The sequence below is a fragment of the Dipteris shenzhenensis genome, chromosome 6 (genome assembly GCF_047967505.1).
Source record: "Dipteris shenzhenensis isolate YYH24624 ecotype China chromosome 6, Dip_SZ_1.0, whole genome shotgun sequence".
Classification (NCBI taxonomy): domain Eukaryota; kingdom Viridiplantae; phylum Streptophyta; class Polypodiopsida; order Gleicheniales; family Dipteridaceae; genus Dipteris; species Dipteris shenzhenensis.
In genome coordinates, this window is record NC_141601.1 from 48,357,028 (window position 1) to 48,378,008 (window position 20,981).

Here is a 20,981-nt window from a genome sequence, read left to right on the forward strand (position 1 = left end):
CCCCTCCCCCTCTCCTACATCATCATCACAGGCCTCCTCCCCAGTAGCCCCATCAACCACGGCTCCACAGTACTTCTCCCTCGTATCCCCTCTACCTCTCAGTCAACCACCCTTCATCGCCTCGTTCGGCCTCGCTACTCCTACACACCACTCCCCCGCCCAGATCACGTTGTCCCCACCCTCAATACAACCTCTGCAGCCCACCTAAATTCCAACCCCTCTCAAGATCCAGTTCCCACCCGGACCAAAATATCTTAGGCCCCCACCAGATGCTTGGGACTCCCTATTGGCTGAGATACATAGCATCCGGGCCCGTCAGGCAGATTTGACACATTACGCTCAGGAGCAAGCCTAATACACCCAGGAGCAGGCCTGCATTATACACGAGCAGGGCACCCTTATCCAAGGGCTCAGACACGAAATCACACAGCTCCGAGAGGAGCTCCGGACCCTGGGAGCAGTGCCTGGAGGGACCCCAGTCACAGAGATGGAGGCACATATAGCCACGATACTACCGAGACATACAGTTTGATCACAGCCTCTCCCCTGCCTACTCTAGATGCCTAAATAGACTCCTCACCTACATCGATCACATATCACTCATAGAGGACCGTGCTGCCCTGATTAGTCGCACACTCCATGAGGCTGCCCTCCAAGTCTTTCCCCACACCACACGGTCCACTAGACTGCCACCTCTTGGTTCTGTACCTTGCAACAACTGGTACAATGCGGAGTGCAAGGATACAGGAGGAGTTCGAGGATCACACGGGGTCGCAGTATTGTACGGGTCTTCCCTCGTTGGAGCCATCTCCGTTGAGAGGAAGGATAGACACTCCCGATTCATGTGGATCCGGATCCGACGCACAGCCACTCGTGACCTTTTCATAGCAATATGCTACTTCCCGCCAGACACATCCCACTTCGCCAGAGTTGCGCGAGAGGAGGGAGAGACATCGCCATATGCACCCTTACATCCGGATATCCTAGACCTTTCAGCTCGCGGGAAAGTTCTCCTTGTTGGGGACTTCAACGCCAGGATGAGCACGCACCAAGCACCACTCCTGGACTTCCGAGACGACTCCATCATGCTACCAGAAATGGACCTAGATGGAGCAGGTATGACCAGGATCTCATCGGACCAACACGGGCCCGTTACACCATATGGACACGCGCTCCTTGACTTGGGCAGGATGCATGATCTCATCATCTACAACGGGCTTGACCTATGGCCCTCCTCAGGTGGTTTTACTTGCTTCCCACATGGGGAGGGCACTAGTGTAGTAGATTACATCATGACATCCCCTACCTTCACCTCACGTATCACCGACTTCACCGTAGCACCATTCCCTCCAGGAGCTGATCACACATACCTATTCTTCACTATCACCACCTCACGCTTAGCCACACCAACCACCACATATGACGCACGACACCTACCACGACATACACTTTGATCACAGCCTCTCCCCTGCCTACTCTGGACGCCTAAATAGACTCCTCACCTACATCGATCACATATCACTCATAGAGGACCGTGCTGCCTTGATTAGTCGCACACCAACCTACTCCAGATCTCTTACGCACACCTCGCCCCACCACTTGCACGTTGTTCACCACAGGGGGAGTCAAGGACGCGACATTGAAACTGCACAATGGCCGAGCTAAGGACCACGAGGGGCTATGCACTAAGTTTATCGCATATGGGATCGACACGTTAGCCCCGATCCTAGCAAAGCTATTCAATGATGCTGTTTGCCTTAGCTTCCCTCGTGGCGACGGGGCTTGGCCACACCACCAGACACCTCTCAGAACAAGATCACAGAGTTCTCCCCATCGAGTGATATTGATCGTCCAGTCTCTAGCCGCAGACGTGATAGAGACCCCGACCCAACAATCGCAGCATGACACACGAGGCATCGAGGAGACACACAGATCACTCTAGGGGACCTCCCGTCATTGTTTAGACCCGGGACACGTCCCACGAGAGTCACGATGGCTCTGGTCTTGCATCGAGCCTCCTCCAAGAGACCGAGACGCACGGCACCCCTTGACAGACGCCAGCGCCCCATCACCGGCTATGCACTAGCCAGGGCGACATGACATACGGAGGATTCCGCTCCGCTCCAGTCTTTTTCTTTTCATTGTCACACCCAGATGTATTTGATTATGTATGATCACACTTAGGACTCAGCACGGATGATGATGCTCGTTTAGTAGCTCCACCCTTACTGTGATTTGTATCAGGTTTTCTTTCAGTCTCATAGACCCATCGGTCTTCCGAAGACTCCAATAAACTCTCTCTCTCTCTCTCTCTCTCTCTCTCTCTCTCTCTCTCTCTCTCCCCCCCCCTCACACACACACACACACGCGTGTGTGCGCACGTGGGTGTGTGTCGTTGGTTTGGGACGGGGAGGGGAAGAAGGTAGAGATTCAATAGGAGCTAACAAAATTTTCAAGAGAAGAGCAAATATTCTTGCCAAATCAGTCAAGACTCTTGCTTGGTCGAAGAAGTAGCATTTGTTCAAGAGGAAGCCACGTGTATGAGACCGGTATCGACCTTGAGTCTTGCACCTCCTTTAGAATCCACAATAACCGTAGAGGGGAAAGGGGACAAGGTAGTGTTAGGAAAGGGGAAATGCCCAAACAGAGTACAAGTGTGCACTGTGCTCCCTGTTAGGAAGTAGGAGACGATTGAAGCTCAACCAGTAGCGGGGAGCTTACCATCACCAACAAGCAGAATATTAGTGGGTGATCACCATTCAAGAACCAGAGACGTAAAAAACCCTTCAAATTTTAAAGTGGATAGTTGTTTTTTTTTGCAAGAAAGCGGATAGTTGTTACGCGGCAACCCTTTGCTAACTATGAGGGAAGTTACAAGAGAGTTAATGGTGCAAAGGAAGAGGGCAATAATATACGAAGGGATAGCTATGAAGGTGCGTCAGGAGTGGGACTACTAAATAAAGACTAAAAGTGACATGATAGCCTGCCTGCAATCATGAATACTAGTGCATTCTCATCTGACTGCTATAGGGCAACTTGCGCTTTTAGACTAAAGAGGGTAGATTATTAGGAAGTAAGCTAGTTGGTTTAAAACTAGAAAAAGATAATGCCATGTGTTATCAAATCAAGTGACAAACCAAAATCTTTGTTGAGTTTAACCTCTACCACAGGTGTGGGTGTAGATATATATATCTCAATGTGTATACCTTTCACAATTATATTACATCTTTCTCCTCTCCCTAACATAATTTTCCACTAGGAGGATCTTACAAAAAGAAAAAGAAAAGGTATTCAGACACTTACTGAGACTAACTGATGTGCCTCTTTGCTATTTATGGGATGTCGATCCAATTCATCACGGTTCTGCTCTGCGTCATAGCACCTGAAAAATAAAATACAGAACTTAGCAACCCATCGTGAGATTACGCTCCTTTGTTCTCGCAGAAACCAATGCAAGCTCATCTGCAACTTAACCCTGTTGATGTGGTGGATGCAAACTCATACATCAATGCCCATCTACCATTTAAGATCAAGTGAACAATGAATAAAAGAGAATGCAAAAACCAATGTGTACTTCAGAAGCCAAGGGAAGCCCTGCTGAAAAAGAGATTAAGATCTATTCCATGAAAAAGAGATTAAGCTCTATTCCTTGAATAAATTCCTATTGTCCTTTCGGATGAAGATTTGCATGGTATGACAACTCAAAGGAAAGGAAACATACTGGCATCCACACCCCGTGGCGTCCTGTCTACAGGCTGCAGACAGCCTCACCAGCCAGTGCAGGTTAAGAAACAGAGTTGACTTTTTGGTCCAAAAGTCAACATGTGGACTTTTGACCGACTTGGTCGATGGACAGAATTGACCAGCCAACCAAGTCGACGGCCAGCATTGACCAGTCGACCAAGGGTCGTCTAATCTTCCCTAAAAGCCTATATAAGAAGCACCCATGGGCCTCATTCTTCATCCACTTCCAGGACTGGTTTGGAGCAGCAGGGATCAGCAGCATACTAGGTCAGCATCAGGGAGCAGCAGATCTGCCCCATACCTGGCACCTATAGGTTCATCTACAGGTCCCAGTTCAGCTCCGGACAGCAGCAGCAGGGGTCTGCATCAGAGCAGGCCCTTTATTCCTTCAGCTCTCTGGTCACATCAGCCTGGTTCAGTCCGGTACAGCAGCAGACAGGGACTGCACCATAGCATCCCTTGGTTCCAGATCTACAGTGCCGGTTATTCCCCTATACAGTATTCTTTATGTCCTTTTTGCATTGAGGGTTATTCCGTCCATACAGTATCTACTCTTTCAGTTGTATTCAGCCCCATTGGGCATACATTTATTCAGCGTTTATTTTCCTCTTCAGAGGCCCTTATGTTCCTCCCTCAGACTCACGCCACAATTCCACTTGTGGTTTGAGTGCATTATTCTATCAGTTCAGGTCGTAGTGAGCAGGAGAGAGAATGAGTGAGGCTTTCTCCCTGTTATATTGGTATCAGAGCTTCAGATTTCCTTTCCTGGGATAGGGAGGTTCAGTTTAGGGACATCCACTGTTTTATGGTCCAGCCGATGTCCGAAAAAGACACCATGAGTTCCAGTGACAAGTCCAACACCAGTGGGGAGGAGGGGTTCGCTTCCCAAGCCTCACCACCACAGAATTCTGTAGAGGCCCTGATGCCAATTTTTGCCATGATGGCGATGATGCAAATCCGCTGTTGACTTCATGGCTCAATCAGAATGAAAGCTATTTTTCAATTGTACCTACGAACGACAACAAGAGGTGCATTTATGCATTGATGCACCTCCGGCAAGGCGGTCACCTCGAGTGGCAAAAGGACCACTATGATGCAGATAAGGACGCACCTCTTTATAAGTGGACGGAGATCGTGAAAGATATCCGAACACGGTTCCTGCCACCTCAGTACTTGGACTGACTTCGGAGTCAGTTCTAGAGCTATGCTAGAGGGACACTGACACGGTGAATCATTATGCCAATAAGTTTCCTCAGGTATTCATACAATTGCAGCTGGAAGAAAACCAGCAGCTGAGCAAGTTTCTCCATGGGCTTCGTACACCTATGAGAGCAGCAATGAAGGCGAGTTGTGGCGGTAGTAGGCACGCTGAAAACGGATGCAGAACTAAGGAGGATGTGTAGAAACCCTAATTGGGTATAGCAGCTGAAAGGAGGCAGCTAAGGACAAATTGGCATGGCAGCTATGGCAAGTTTAACCTAGCTCTGATACCCTGTTAGAAACATGGTGTGAGTGAGAGAGAGAGATAGGCTACGGAGTGAAGAAATGGTAGACAAATGTAGAATCCATGAAGGCTTTCATTCATTCATCATCAGTAAATGAGACAAGTGAAGTACAAGCCTTATGCATTCACACACTTGCACCAAGTGCATATGTGTAACATGCAACGGTTATTTGATCGTGTAATTCACAGCAAGACCTTCTTTAAACCTTTAGTCAGGAATGAGCGTTGTTTACCATAGAAAGAAAGAAAGAAAGAAAGTGTATTATTGTCCACTAGAGGCCAAAATGGGCCCATGGGACATCAAGAACTCTGCATACAAGATAGCACAAAATCAACGTGCCCCAAAGAAGAGGCATCGTCGAATATCATCTAAGTGCTACGCAATATAATGCAAGTGAAAGTACATAATGTCAAATCTGAGCCTAAATACAGAGTAAACTAGATGCAAGGAAACCGCCCCCGGGTGCAAAATGGGGGGATGAGCACAATATGCCAATGCAAAGATACAAGTCCAGGTGTCACGGAGTCTGAGAACCAAAATAATACTGGAAATCCTGTCCATCGACTCTGCCTCCTGCTATGAGAGTACAAATCTGGGCAAAGGTGAGGTGAGCGGCTGGTGGGGCGAGATCTCCATGAGTAAGTCTCCTCCGAAATGCTGCCATCATCCTGGATCGTCTGGAGATGAAGCGGCGAGTACGTCCCCTATGTAACAAGATCCTGCGGCGTCTACAAACCATCTCATATGTACATCCACATGGTGGAGGCATGTGTCCTGTGTGGGCTCTGCCGTCCTCGTGCTCCTCCTGGTCTCTGTCCTCTGGTATGGCGTGTGCCTGAGCTCTATGAGGCTGGGCTCTATCACGCTCCGGTCTGTGCTCTCTGAGGCAGTCTCGCCGAAGCATAGTGGCCTCCCTGACATAAAGGGCTAGGCAATGCTGATCCTCGTAGTCCATCACTCGTGAGAGAGGTCCAAAGCCATCCGTGAAGAGACAGTGGAATCTACCTCTGATCTCATAATATAGCGGGCATCTGCAAATGAAGTGCTCCTCTGACTCCACCTCTCCCATGGTGCAACAAGGGCAGATCCTGGTCTCTCGGCCTGGTCGCCGTCCATCCTCCATGCGTCGCATCCTACCAGCCTCTATCTCGAGCTGATGCGAAGAGACTCTAAGCTGGCCGAGGGCAATCCTCAGTGAGTGGGACATGTGGGTACCTGTATAGCCTGGTGGGATGACAAATCCATCCTCTGAGATCCGAAGGAAGTGGTCACGATATGTGGCCATCTTCACCGGAAGCTGCGTGGGATAAATCCAAGTGCGATACGTATGAAGCTGCAGCAAGTCTGCTCTCGTGACCTGGCTAAGCTCGTGGCGAGTCAACTCGAGATGAGGGGCATCTATGCTGTATCGGAACGGAGGCAGTCTATCCATGTCTAGTCCAAGAGATGTGAGCCACCTAGTGAGTCTGAAGTACCAGCAGTATCGGGTCCCTGATCGTGCCAACTCCATAGAAGATGTAAGTGCTAACCATGGCAACCGAGCTCTGCCTGCTGCTGAGTCTCCAAACTCCCTGACCCTGTCCAGATACATGACCGACTGAAACGCTGCATCCAATGCAAGGGGAGTAGCTCCAAACTCTGCTAGCATGATCTCGTGCGGAACTGTAGCCTTGGCCCTAATGAGCCGAGAGAACATGATGATCTGTAACCTCTCTACTCGTCTCCAATCTGCAGCGCCGAGGTCTCCTGCCCAGAAAGGAGCTGGTCTCACCACTGTATCAAAAAGCAAGGATTTCGTATCGGGATGCTGAAAGTGGGACTGAAAACACTGACGCTCAAGATGAGCCAACGAAGCATACCCTTTACTAATCCTATCTCGTGCTGCATATGTCATGGTGAAGACCGGTCCCCTGAAAACTGCCCCCAAATAAGTGTACTCTCTAACAAGCTCAATGGGCTGTCCGTCATAAGTGAAGCAAAACTCATCCGTGCTGTAAATACGATCAGAGGTGTTGAAAACCATAACCTTGGTCTTGCCAAGGTTTACGGTCAACCCCCTGTCCTGGCAAAACCTGTGGAGTGCCTCAATATGTGCCTGGAGGCCCTGAGCAGTAGAGGAAATGAGAACCACATCGTCCGCATACAGGAGGATAGGAATGGAGGATCCTGAGAGAGTAGAGCCCACACCGCCTGTCATCTGTACAAACATCTCTAGCTCATCAATATATAATCCAAAGAGAGTAGGAGAGAGCGGGCAGCCCTGCTTCACCCCAATCGTGTTGCATACCTCCTCTGAGAGCCCCTCACGTGTCCGAGCCCGACCAGTGACCCTCTCATACAAAGCCATGATAGCCCACTGTATCTCTCCACTAAAGCCCATCTGGCAAATCCTCTGAAACAATCTGAATCGCGGAACTGTGTCAAATGCCTTCCTGAAGTCCACGAAGCAACAATAAAGCCGTTGCCTTCGTGACTTCGCCTCCTCCACCAGTGCCCTAAGTGTGAGGATGTGGTCAAGTGTCGAATGATCCCTACGAAATCCAGCCTACCCTCTGGCTCTGAGTCCTGTCGTCTCGGCATGGTCATTTATACGGCTTTCCAAAACTGATGCAAAGATCTTGGCCATAACGTGGCCGATCATGATGGTCCTGTAATTCGACGGCTCCATAGGGTCCCCTGACTTGTGGATAGGTACTATGGTATTGCCTAACCAGGACTGTGGTAGGCCTGTACAAACAGACTCATTGAAGAGACGGGAAAGAACAAAATCTAAGGCATCAATCCCATGGATTACATACTCCGCTTGCAATCCATCATGATCCTTAGCTCTCCCGTTCTTCAATCGGTGGACTGCTGCACGGACACTCTCTGGTGTGAAAAGACTAGATGAAGCTGGCCTAGGGGAATGGGATAAATCGATAAGGGTAGAAAGGAGAGAGGAAGGAGATAAGGGTAGAAAGAGAGTAGAGTCGACAACCCATTGGGTCCCTGTACCCACTAAGGGCCCCCTCCCCCAATCAGGGGAGAATTTGCTTTATACTTGGAGAACTGAGAAATACAAAGAACACTCTTCAAGAGAGCACGGAACACGCTTCTGAAGAGCTCACTGTGCACACGTATAGCGGACCCAAAGACCTGAGAGGCAACGCCGACCAATACCGAGACCTTGATGCTGTCCACACTGACGATGTAGGACGCTTCTGCAAGGCAAGGAAGAGGCTTGTGCTGTCTAGCAGAATGCAGGGTTACTGCGTGAGTGAGAGAGTGAAAAGCTAGAAGTGATAGATCCTATGAGAGAACTGAGAGATGACGGAAATATAGAGCTGAGAGTGAGCTGTGTAAACTGTAAAAGAGAGCTAAGAAAGCTGAGGAAACAGTGTCCAAACCTCTCTCCGTTTGCTGGTCCAAACCTCCGACTGCTGTGCTACATGGTCACCTTCAGATCAGGCTGAACTGATGGCCAAGGGACTGAGGCTAGAGCAGGGCCAGATCTGAGGATCTCAGGGGCTGCACAGGAGGCTGAAGTGGAGCTGTAGGACGACTGAAGGCAGGAGCAAACTGAATGAGAAAACAGGGCAGCCAAGGGGCCCTTTTATAGCGCTGGACTGAGCCAACCCAGTCTGTAAACAGACTGACTCAGTCTGTTTTACAGACTGGCTGGCCTACAACCAGCCTATAAAAAGCCCTCCCTCGCTCATTTGCCAGGGGAGTTTTTGGGCAGCCATTGCAGGCTGCCTTCCCTGCTTACCTGTCCAGCCTTTGGGGACCCTAAAGGAACTCCTAAGACCTAAACTATAAGATGGAAACACTTAACCTACTATTCTCCAGTGGGTACTAGTGAACAAGAACTGACTACTGACTTGACCTAAGGCTGAGAGACTGACCTACGTAGCTTGTGCCTGACTGTCCCTGGACGAGGGGTCACAGCATACGACAAAATCTCCTTATCTGGGAACTATAATACACTTGTCGATGTAGCCAGTGTGTCACCTTGCACCCAACTGCAGGGGTGCATGTGACAATATGGGATAAGTCCCATAGTACCATGTGGCACTCACACATGACTCACACAAGGACTAGTACTAGATCTCCTAGTACTACACACCAAATCATCACAACACACTATTTGGCTATGATATCTCCAATAGGATCAGCTGGGCCAACTCAGTAGGCTTCCTTATGATAAGGAGGTTCAGGAGATTCGAGATTGGGGACGGTCCTTGATTTCAAATGGATCCCCTGGGGCAAACAGTGCGGTATCTCACGTGCCAAGTGGGCATAGATATCTCAGTGGAGCAACAAATAGCCCTAGTCTTGGAGAGTGTGCAGCGCAAGCTTCTCAATAGGAGCTCAGCCAAGCTCTCTCTAGCAGGCAAGGCTCTAGTGGTGAACCACGTACTCCTCGCCACAGCCTAGTACATAGCTTCTTGCTAGTGCTTTCACAAGGGGGGCTGCATGGGGCAGCTAAGGCGACTGGTACGCAATTCCTTTGGGCAAGTTTGGACGGCACCCGAATTACCCGACCCAGAGTGGCATGGCAAACTGTGATCTTGCCACTAGCCCAAGGGGACCTCGGCATTATATTAGTAAAGCAAAGAACAATCTAGGTTCCTAGCACACAAGCATGCTTGTGTGCTCCAATGCTGTTGTATCCAGGTTCATTCTACCTTTCTGTTGTGAAATAAGGCACGCAATGTCCTAGGATTAGTTCATAACAACATTTTCATGGGGCGCCCTCATAACTATTGTCTTTCACATTGTCCACAAGCACAAAATGATGTTATATCCAGGTTAATTCTGCCTGTCTGTTGGGAAATAAGGCATGCACTATCCTAGGATTAGCTCATAATGACCTTTCCATGGGACGCCCTCAGAACATACATTATATTAGTAAAGCAACGCACAATCTAGGTTCCTAGCGCACAAGCATGCTTGTGTACTCCCCCCTCATCTTTCATATTGTCCACAACCACATAAAATGATGTTGTATACAGGTCATGGTTGACACGTACGATCACGTTCGATGCGTACCGTTCGATATTAGTGCGGTACTAAACGAACTAAAAAATCTTAGGCGTACATCCGATGGTACGTTCAATACCCCAAAAAAAAGACAGATTTTAGAGTTTTGGAGTAGGTACTTGTACAAGATTTAAAACTTGTACAAACATGCAATATAGGTGCTTGATGGAGATAAAGAGGGAGAGAGATGAAGATGCTTGATGCAGCTTGAGCCTCGTCACTTGTTGGAGATGGAGAGGGGAGAGTCGAGACTCAGAGTTGGAGGTAGATGCTTAGTGTGAGATCATAGTGGACTCAGGAGAGAGGGGGTTTATATGGAGCCTTGCCATTTGGGAGGCCCAAAATCAGTTTGGCAGAACCACCACCAATAACAAAACCAGTCATCCAAAACAAACGAACGCAAATAAATAAATTTTAAAAAACAATTAAAAAGAACATAACATACGGATCGTACGGAACAGTACGGAACGTCCCATACGTTGAATGAGGGCAACTATGATACAGGTTCATTCTGCCTTTGTTTTGTGAAATAAGGCATGCACTATCATAGGATTAGCTCATTACGACCTTTTCATGGGCCGTCCTCAGTAGTAAGTACTGTTGTCCTTTCACAAGCCTTCACAAACAACTTTACCACCACTCTAATTTCCAACAGAAAAAATGGTGATATGCATGCAATTTTTTTCCACACCGCCAGATTTATCCAATGGGCTTAAATGACCATTACTGAAAGGCAAACATGTATTGTGTGCTGGAGAGAACATTCCAACACAGAATGATCGAGGGTAAACTTAAGAAAAACATTGTAACATACCGGTCACATAAGTGGACGTTCTTGCACTGTTTGCAGACCCAACGACGGCCAGAAATGATAAAACTACAACAATGAGTGCAGGCATAATGCAAATGAACCATGATGAAATCCTCCTTCATTGGAAAAATCGACTCCCCTAGCTGCAAAACCATTGCAATTAGGCATTGACAGTATCAGCATAAAAAGTATATCGGAACTACAATCCTCTACAGTACATATTTTTTCCTGTGCAGAACAAAATATGATAACTAAGTGTAATAAAATGCATCTTTCCTATAAAAGCATTGCTTACCTTCTGCATCAGCTGCAGGTCTTTGGAAGCATTACTTGCCACCTCAGCCTGTGCAGCCGTCTTGGTAGCTCTCTTAGGTGCAGTCTTTTTTGTCTTTCCTTTTTTCTGCTGTCTGCGTCCATCTTCCTCTTCCCGTAGTTGCATAATCATATCCTCAGCCGCACCTGGCCAATAATCTCCATCGAAATAAGGTAAACGAGCTGCTGTAATTTTCGTCTTTGCCTCCCCAGTGCACGCAAAAAAATGATCATACATGTTTGTGACTTCTACAACAATATTTTCACCAGCTGCCTTGCGAAGCATGGTGAGATACCTGCCAAGCAGAAAATGATGTCATCATGTGCAAGCTCCATATCATGCAAATTCCTTACATGTCTACACTTATTCCCTGAATAGAACAAGCCATAAAGATCTTCTTGGTACTTCAGAACAACATTCTAAATTTTATACTAATACGGTTAGTATGTTTCATCTCCAAACATAAGGTCTTCAAATACTCAGAGCCACACTTTCAAGAAACTGCATTTAACATTTCAAACCACAGGTCACTTTATACATTCTTTGCAAGGCAACTTCTTCATCTCTCAGACTTGGTATTAAACAGAGGGGACCACCTTACAGAGCAAAGGCATTGAGTAGAGCGGATGCCTGGTAGGTCCCAGTTTAGACACTGGATGGAGGCCGAGTGTGGCCTGATGCTCAGAGATATCAAGCGTTAGCTGGGGTCCGGATCAGGGATGGATTCCCTATAGGGAGGCGGGGGTTTGGTCGGCCACCGACTAAGCACCAACCGACCTGAGCACCAGCCGACCTCCCAACAGGACTTATAATGATTGCTCACATAGCCCATTGGGATACACTTTCTATCACCCTTGTATTCACCCATCATACAGCCTATTTCCTCTAAAATGCCATCGAAGCTTCTTCACCGAAGCACACGGCTGGGAAGCCGGGTGCGATCTATTGTACTGATTTACGGTAACTAACTCTCTCTCTCTCTCTCTCTCTCTCTCTCTCTCTCTCTCTCTCTCTGTGTGGCGCGCACTAGGAAGTTATCTAAAAGAAGTTTTAAAACTCCACAACAAGGTACTTTAACTAGCACAAAAGCTAGCTCAACAAGTACTAACTACATAGGAAATCTATAGTATTTTCTCTCCCCGAGACCTCCCACTTTGCTCGAGATGTTCGAGAGGAGACGGAGACATCACCATACGCAGCTCTTTACCAGGACATTGTCGACTTCTCGAGCCGCAGGGATGTCCTCCTGGTTGGGGACTTCAACGCGAGGACAGGGGTCCGTTAGGTACCACTTCTCGATTTCAGAGACGATTCCATTTTATTGCCAGACATTGATCTTGAGGACGCAGGTATGATACCCTTCGTCAAGTGGCTATGTACTGTATCTCCTTTCATATCAAGATTGTAGAGTTGATGCTGAAGAAGCAAAATCCGGGAGGTGTTGTCCGTCTCGTACAAATCCTTCAGAGTGACCCACGTCTCTACTGACGTCTCGGCCAACTGGATATGCGGAAGAACGGAGTCCGCCGTAGTCCCTATGATTAATGCCAGGGCATGGGCATCTCTGTCTTCCCAAGCTTCGAGCTCCTCTCTGTCTATTGCCATGACTATCTCCCCTTTCCTGTCCACCATGTCCTCCGGCTTTGACTCCACTCCCGTGGTCAGCTTCCACAACTTCCGAGCCACTAAATGACTCTGGATCTTCACTTTCCACATCGGGTAGTTGGTCCCGTCCAGTTTCCCAGACACTCTAAAGTTAGGGATAGTGAATGAGAGAAAACTGGGGGAGGAGGAAGGGAAAGCGAGGGCTGAAGAGGCTGTTGAGGTTGACATCTCTCCTGTTTATACCACACAGCAAAGTCAACCAAACTCAATTTCAGTAAGCCAGAACTCTGAATGCACCTGACTGAACCTGAGTCACCCTCCTTCTCGAAAGGGCACAATCCTCCAGTCGTGGAAGTCGATTCCCTAGAGCTTCTGAATCAGGGTCGTCCTTCAGCAAGGTCCCTGCCTTCAGGCTCCCACACCCGTGAGTCTCCTACTTGGGCTCTGATACCATGTTAGAAATGACCCAACAGAGGGTACACACAGCGGAAGACTTATAGTAATGCCCAGGAGCTCACACAATGTGGTGTGGGTGTGGAATCACAAACTTCTTTACTTAATGTGCATAAAATAGGTGTGCACACTCATCAATAGACAATGAACCAGCCAAATAGAGAAACCACCAAAATATATATTTAAGTCCAAAACTATGGACACAATACAAAAGAGATAGATCCAGAGTCACACCAATGGTGTGGTACAAGGTCCTTCTCCTATCTGCTGGCTATCTCTAGACTCGAGCCCGCATGCTCCACCTCGAGCGTAAGTAGACTTTCCGTCCAAAGATCTCAGCACCTTGCTGTCCTAGTAGGCAGCCTAGGCTTCAGCCCCAAGTGAGCTCAGTCTGCAGCAACTCTGGCCCTGCTTTGCCTCCTGGATGTAGGCCCAAAGATCAGGTTTCTGCTACTCCTGCTGCTCCTATGTTTGCTGACTTGCTGGATGTGAAATGAGGCCTGTGGCCTCTGCTTTTATAGGCCCCAAGGGCCCCTTGAAGTAACCAACCAGCCAACCCTAAATGGGCTGACTGGCTGGTCTGTTTGGGCCAACCAGTCTGCCCCAAAACCAGCCCTTTAAGGGCTCCAAAAACTAGGGCCCTTTGGCCCACACTTCTAGGGCTTTTGGCCCTCCAATCTAGGCAAGGGCCCAGCCTATTTAAGGCATGCCTCTGCCCACTGGCCGCCCCATTTGCTGCTCCACCAGGCCCCAGCCATGTCAGCGCCTGTTCACCCTGCTGCTGCTGGTTCTGCCCTCTGCCAGGCTCTTCTCCAGCCACGTTTGCAGCGCTGTACTGAACCGTACTGCTGCTGATATCATCGTGCCCTGCCAGGTCAGATCTAGGGCTTGCTGTCCCCGCCTTCTGCTCCTTCCACAGGTTCCGTCCTTTGCAGCATTCTTCTCTTGTGAGGTGCTGCCCATGTGGCAGCCCCCTCTCTCTCTCTTCTCTGGGCATCTTCTGCCCTAGGTCTCCCTCCCCCACGCTCTCCTCATTTGGGGGCTTAGAGATGGGGAGGTGACCTTTCCAAGACTCTTGTACCAAATCTCCCTCATCCATGCTCATGCTGAATAACTCTATCTCGAGGTCTAGAATCCTCGCATCATTGCTGATCTCATACATTTCCTTCACAATGGTCCATGCAACAAATGCAAGCTGTATGTGAGGGGAGCACTAAGTCAGCGCTACACAACTACCGAATCCAGCGGTGTCACAACTGCAACTTGCAATGTCCGAGTTGTAGCCTGTGAAATCAACTCTACTCTAGTAGCAATATCCCATGCTGCTCTCACCACAAGATGGCTTCTAACCTTCATCTTCCATAGCAGATAGTTGATCCCATCCAATCTACCCGTTTCCCCAAAGTTAGGGATTGAGAACGTGCTAACAGCCATGACAATGAGCTTGAAAGAGAAATGGAATGAAGTACATGTGACTGAACCCGATCCACCCTCAAGGGCATCATCATTCACTCGTAGACGTTAATTGCTACAAGCTTGTATTGAGGTCGTCCTTTGCCAAGGTCCTCGCCTACGAGCTCAACCACATGTGAATCTCCATTCACGACTCTGATACCATGTTGGAAAGCTTGTACCGAGGTCGTCCTTTGCCAAGGTCCTCGCCTATGAGCTCAACCACTTGTGAATCTCCATTCAAGATTTTGATACCATGTTGGAAAACAGCAACAAAGTTATACGCGGCAGAAGCTTCTCAAAGAGTAGAGACACATATAAATATAGCACATGCAATCACATAGTGGTGTAGTTAATCTCCTTCTTTTGTACTCAACATACATGTGCAAGCAAGTAAATAGACAATGATCATGAGAGAGATGTAGAACCAGCAATATATATTTCCGTCCTAGAGATGGACACAATACAAAAAGACAAGTCTAGTGTACCACCAAAAACGTGAACCAGCAACATATATTTCCGTCCTACAGATGGACACAATACAAAACGACAAGTCTAGTGTACCACCAAAAACGTGGACCCTGTACTACCAAAAATATGATGTTCTCCTACCTCCAAACCTCCTATGCTAATCCCAAATGCAGAGCCTCTAAGAATCCTCTGTGCAACCACATCGTGAGCATGTAACTGGAAAACGACCAAACCCAAGCCATGTACCCACTGCATGGGCTCTGTGTGCCAATGGCAAAAGGAGGTGAGAGATCTTCCTTGGCCTATAACTGTCCCAAAACCTGCACCAAAAGTCCTCAAGAAACCTCTGAGAGTCCCCCTGTCTATGCCGATCCTCTTGCGGCTAGCGTGCCATCAACCCTCCCCATCAGGATCCTCCTGCCCAATCTCACTGAATAGCTGAAAAAAGGAATATCGGGGGCGTCCTAGATCAATCTCTCTCTCCAACATCACTCTCATGGGTCCCAGTGAAGCCTCTGCAAGGGCCTCCTCTCCCAAACTCGCAACCTCCAAGCCTCCTCCTTTGCTTTGCATGGATCCAGATCAATGTACCACCTCCTCTGATACTGAACTACTATCCTCACTCTATGAGGCGTACATCCTCCACCAAAAGTCCTCCATTCTAACCTCCTCTCTCTACATCCTAGAATTTAGAAAAGTCAAATTTCATTATAGCACCATAAATGTAAAGAGGACCGACTTGAGATACCCACTACCAAAAGCAAGATCTTGTGTCTCGTAAAATACCAATCCATGAATGAGCCTAGAGCAACATGTGGCTCCTGAACTACTCTCCAGTCCTCAGAGACTGCACTCTAAATCTCCTCTACCACAGCTTGGGATCCTCTAAGTACCTATACTATTTGTCTCTGTGCAAGTGGGTGCAAAAAATATCTCTCCCACTGTATTGGCCACGGTCCAAGCAAAACCTCGCTAGGAAAGGTTGGGTCTCTACCATGTGGTGTGTCTAGACGCAAATCTTATAAGGTCGTTGAAAAGGAGGGGTTGTGGCCCCCTCTCTTTAAATGAAGTGGGACTCCTCTACCATGGCCTGGGATCCTCTAAGTACCTAAACTATTTGTCTCTGTGCAATTGGGTGCAACTCCATGGAAAAAAATCACTCTCCCGCTGTATTGGCCACGGTCCAAGAAAAACCTCCCTAGGAAACCTTGGCTCTCTACAATGTGGTGTGTCTAGACGTAGATCTGATAAGGTCGTTGAAAAGGAGGGGTTGTGGGCTCCTCTCTTTAAATGAAGTGGGATGCCTCTAAAAAGGCGTCTCCTTCCCTGCATCCCAAGCCCTGAGAATAGTTGCTGCAAATCTCACCTCTAACGTTATGCTCAATTTGAGATATCATGATCTCGTGGTGGTCAATCGGCATTATTCTTTAAGAAGAAAACATACGTATTCTCTTTGTGTCGCACTTCATGTATACAGTCATAAGGTTTAATGCCAAGATTGACCGCTATCGGTGAATGGCATGACTAGATGCCAAAGGCATTTGTGCACCGGAGTGTGAAATGTGCCTAGGGGCAAGGATTAAATGTTATCCTAAGAAGGGGTAAAAAGAGTACATCAAAGAATGGCCTCAATTATCGGACATATGGAATCTAGATCCAACTGGGGAGATGGGGCTCTACATGAGAAAACATGGAATGAGAATGAAGGTAGATTTTTTATGAACGTTTTTGTATAGGTTGGCTGGGAGAATAATCTACAGCCATCACTCACCATGATGTTTTGGATAGTGAACTCGAATTTGTAATTTTCATGTTTCATTCCGTATTCATCACCAAGGACTGGTGATTTACTTGTTGGAGAAAAGGACCCAAATTAAACATGAACGGATCACTTTTTTTTCCGTCCATAGACGGATGAGACCTGGATGGAAAACCAAATTGAGGCGCTTTCGAGTGAAATGTCTTACATAGAATCAAAGCAATCTGGAAGCTATGCATGTGATAAACCGGACTAGGAATCTCTCTATGCCTTTCTGAAGTCAGCTTTGATTTAAGTTAAGTTTGTTTTGCTTTGGTATTTCACTTATTTAGAGTTACAGATATTTGGCTAGTATAGGAAAATTACTTTATTTAGCATGAACTTATAGATTTATAATTAGGGTACACCTGTGTAGCTGTGATTTTGACTGGTTTAGACAAAATTGTAATTTCAACTTTGGATAGTGCGTGTTAAAAAAGATGATAACTTTCGCCTTTGTATAGATCACAGAGGATTGAACGATATTACATTAAGCACCGGTATCTGATGGCTCGGATTGACTATTTGCTAGACACGTTACATGGAGCCATAATTTTCAGCATGAGAAATCGGCTATCATCAGATCTAGATTAGATGCATTACATGAAGCCATAATTTTCGAGGGGGTTTTGACATTATTGGTTTTTGGTAATGTCATTTGGGCTTGCCAATGCTTTAGCTATGTTTGTCATGCTTATGAATGTGCTTATGAATGATTTACTACGCCCGTATACCGAAAAGTTCGTAGTACACTTTATTGACGACATTTTATTTACAACATAAGTATTCCTGAGCATCGCGAACACTTAAGGAAAGTATTCAATAGTTTGAGGAAAGCCCATCTATTTGTTAATAGAAAGAAAACCATGTTATGGTTAGACTTGAGTATCTGGGATTCTTATTACTCCAAAGGGGGTTCAAATGGACCCGAAGAAGGTAGCTACGATATTAGTGTGCCAATTCCTCAAAACGTGACCGCGTTGCGATCATTCTTAGGATTTGTCCACTTTTATCGAAGTCATATCAAAGGATATTCTAAAAAAGTATTGCTTTTGACTAAGTGGGCCTCAAATAAAGTATCTTTTGTGTGGGAACAGAATCAACAAGACAATTTTAACTATGAAGAAGGCAGCAGCCTCAATTCCATGTTCAAAATCATTGATCCCCAAGAACTGTTTTTCCTAGAAACAATGCAAGAGGCATTGCAATAGAAGCGGTTGTCCTCCAAGAAGGAAGGCCAGTAGCCTTTGAAAGCAAGAAGATAGCGTAATAGGCCAAATCACGAACAAGAGTTGTATGCTATTATTCATGCTCTAGGGGTTTCTCAAGACAACAAGTACACTTCCCACCACTGACTTTGGTCGGTCTCGTGGATTTCTCGCTCCTTCTTGCCAAATAGCTTTCCAAATCAATGGGCAGCCACATGCCCTCCTCCTCACATCTAAAGCACTTGCCTTTAGAAAAAATCCACCTAGTATAAACTCCCAAGGCTTCCTGAAAGAAATGGAGATGAGAGCAAGAGAGTAAACCACACGAATGCATTGACAAAGATAAGGAAAACAAGATACAAGCCTAAGGTTTTGTCTTACTGACAAAAACTTATCCTAACTACTAACTGTAGTTAGGGGTCCTAACTGTGGTAGCGGGAAAAACCTCTAATGAGGAAAAAGTGCCCCTAACCCACTTATTGGTCATACATTGGTCACTGCCATTAATTATGGTGATAATTCCAACACCCCCCTGTAGTGCCAATATGATGAAAGGATCAATCACCAAAAGGAGATAAGTTCAGGGCATCAAACTTCTCGCGTGGAAGTGCTTTGGTGAAAATGTCTGCAACATTGTCATGTGTGAAGACATATACCTTTGTATGACTAGAATAAGTCCAATCATACAAATTTAGATTTTTTGATGTTCTAAAGACCAAAATCGACACAAAAAATAAAAGGAAAAATGAAAGAGAAGAAAAAAGAGGTAAACAAAAACTTTTATGAAAAACAAAAGGAAGACATACTTAGCAAGCAAAGCAACACTTATGTTGTCATCAGTGCCCAAGCATAAGCAGCTATACTGGGTTTCTACAGACCCGCGGAGTCTCTTGGGCAAACCCAGTGCTTACTAAAATACGTCAAATAAACAAAAGAGAAAGAAAACAAGAAATAAAGAAGAAAGGAAGAAGGTGACTAAGCAAAAATAAACAAGCGAGTCAAGAAACAAAAAACAAAATCTTCCAAAAAACTGGAATTAACTCTCTCTCTCTCTCTCTCTCTCTCTTATTTAAAACATAAAAAGCTAAAAGGACCCTTTACACTTATGTATCGCTTCCTACAAAGAGGCAAAATTACACTCCTAACTTAGAAAGCACAAGCATCTCAATTAAACTCTCTTTTGAAACTAAAAGAAAAACGGGCTATTCAACTCTCTGCTTTTTGTTTTCAGCTTATGTTCGATCATCCTAAACATACCTAAGACCGATACACCATACATAAAAGACTTCATATCTAAGATTGTGCATACTTTTTTCATTATTTTCCTTCGATTATACCTCTTGTGTAATAGTAAAGTGATCAAATTACTACATTGAGTGATAAAAGACTCCTTAGTTGTACAAAGGTGGGAAAATCTATGGAATTGGGAAGAAATGACTCCATATTTTGCCAAATCAGAAATGTTTGAGTCAATTTGAAGCATTTTTATAATGTGTAAACCACTATATTCAGGTTGTTCACGTTTATCATAAATATAAACCTCTAATCCTATGGTAGATTGAGAAAGTCTAAGATCTAAGAAAACACAAGAATCCCCCCTTGAAGTGCAGTTCAGTTCACAAGAGTCACGAGGATAGATTCCTTCTCCAAAAGCACAAGCGTCTTTGTACGTAAAGTCTTGAAAGTTAGGAACATCTGGTACAAATAAATCATCTATAAAACGCCTAACTTGGCTTTCATGAAAAGGTCTCTTAAGTTACTAGAAAGAAAAATTGAGGTATCAACTGTGACTACATGTCCTAAATCAGCATCAATAAAGCTTTGGAATCTCTTACTTTTACAACAACAAAGTTCTCTAAGGATAGAAGATTTTGAATGCTCTGAGAGCCGTTTACCTATCTCTCCAAAGTTGAAAACCTTTTGTCCTAAAGTTTTTACATACTTCCAAGCTACTACTAGATGCTTCCAAATTCTTCTCACAAAATGAGTGAGAGAATCCATTACTTCAGGAGACTTCAAAATTGAGTTTAAGCCTATCTTGTCAAGAGAGGAAGAAGTAAAAATACAAATCAAGAGTTCCTTATTTAGATAGACTTCTTTGCTTTGAAAGGAAGCTTTTACTTTTAAGAAGCGATCCAACGAAGTTTTAAGTTGTATGTAATGGAGCTTATTTAGATTCAAATCCTCAAAAGAGAAGTTTTCCAAGGTGTATAGAGTAGTCTTCTTTTATAGTCTCGAGAAGCAAAAACTCTTGGAACTGAGGAAGTTAAAGGAGCTAAAGGAGGAGGAAGTGAGGGAGGCAACTCACGAACAACATGTGAGATTGCAGGAGAGCTAGGACAACCCCGTAACATAACTTTAGGTTTCCATACAAGATAAGGTGTATGACTATGTTGGTAAAGAGGAATGTTAAAGGGCTTGATATGAGTTCTCCACATCAAAGGGTTCTTTCTAGAGGTTCTTTTATTTCTACAAAGAGTTGATTTTCCTTCCAAATTAAAACCTCTTGGGAAGAAAGTGTGTAAAGTTCTCATCCAAACAATTCACGAGGACGAGCAGCTTACGCAGGTACTCTTCTTGATGAGGAAGAGCCTGATAC

General features: G+C 46.0%; 1 protein-coding gene across 3 annotated transcripts in view; it reads right to left on the reverse strand.

Moving 5' to 3' along the window:
• The window catches only part of LOC147901270 (histone acetyltransferase HAC1-like), a 56,967-nt gene that overhangs the window by 14,977 nt on the left and 21,009 nt on the right, over positions 1-20,981 (reverse strand). For all 3 annotated transcript variants that reach the window (XM_087375787.1, XM_087375788.1, XM_087375786.1), the window contains exons 12-14: positions 11,378-11,690; positions 11,086-11,225; positions 3,304-3,382 (exon numbers count right to left, since the gene is read on the reverse strand). In XM_087375787.1, coding sequence (XP_087231913.1) covers positions 3,304-3,382; positions 11,086-11,225; positions 11,378-11,690 — 532 coding nt within the window. The remainder of the gene's footprint in view (positions 1-3,303; positions 3,383-11,085; positions 11,226-11,377; positions 11,691-20,981) is intronic.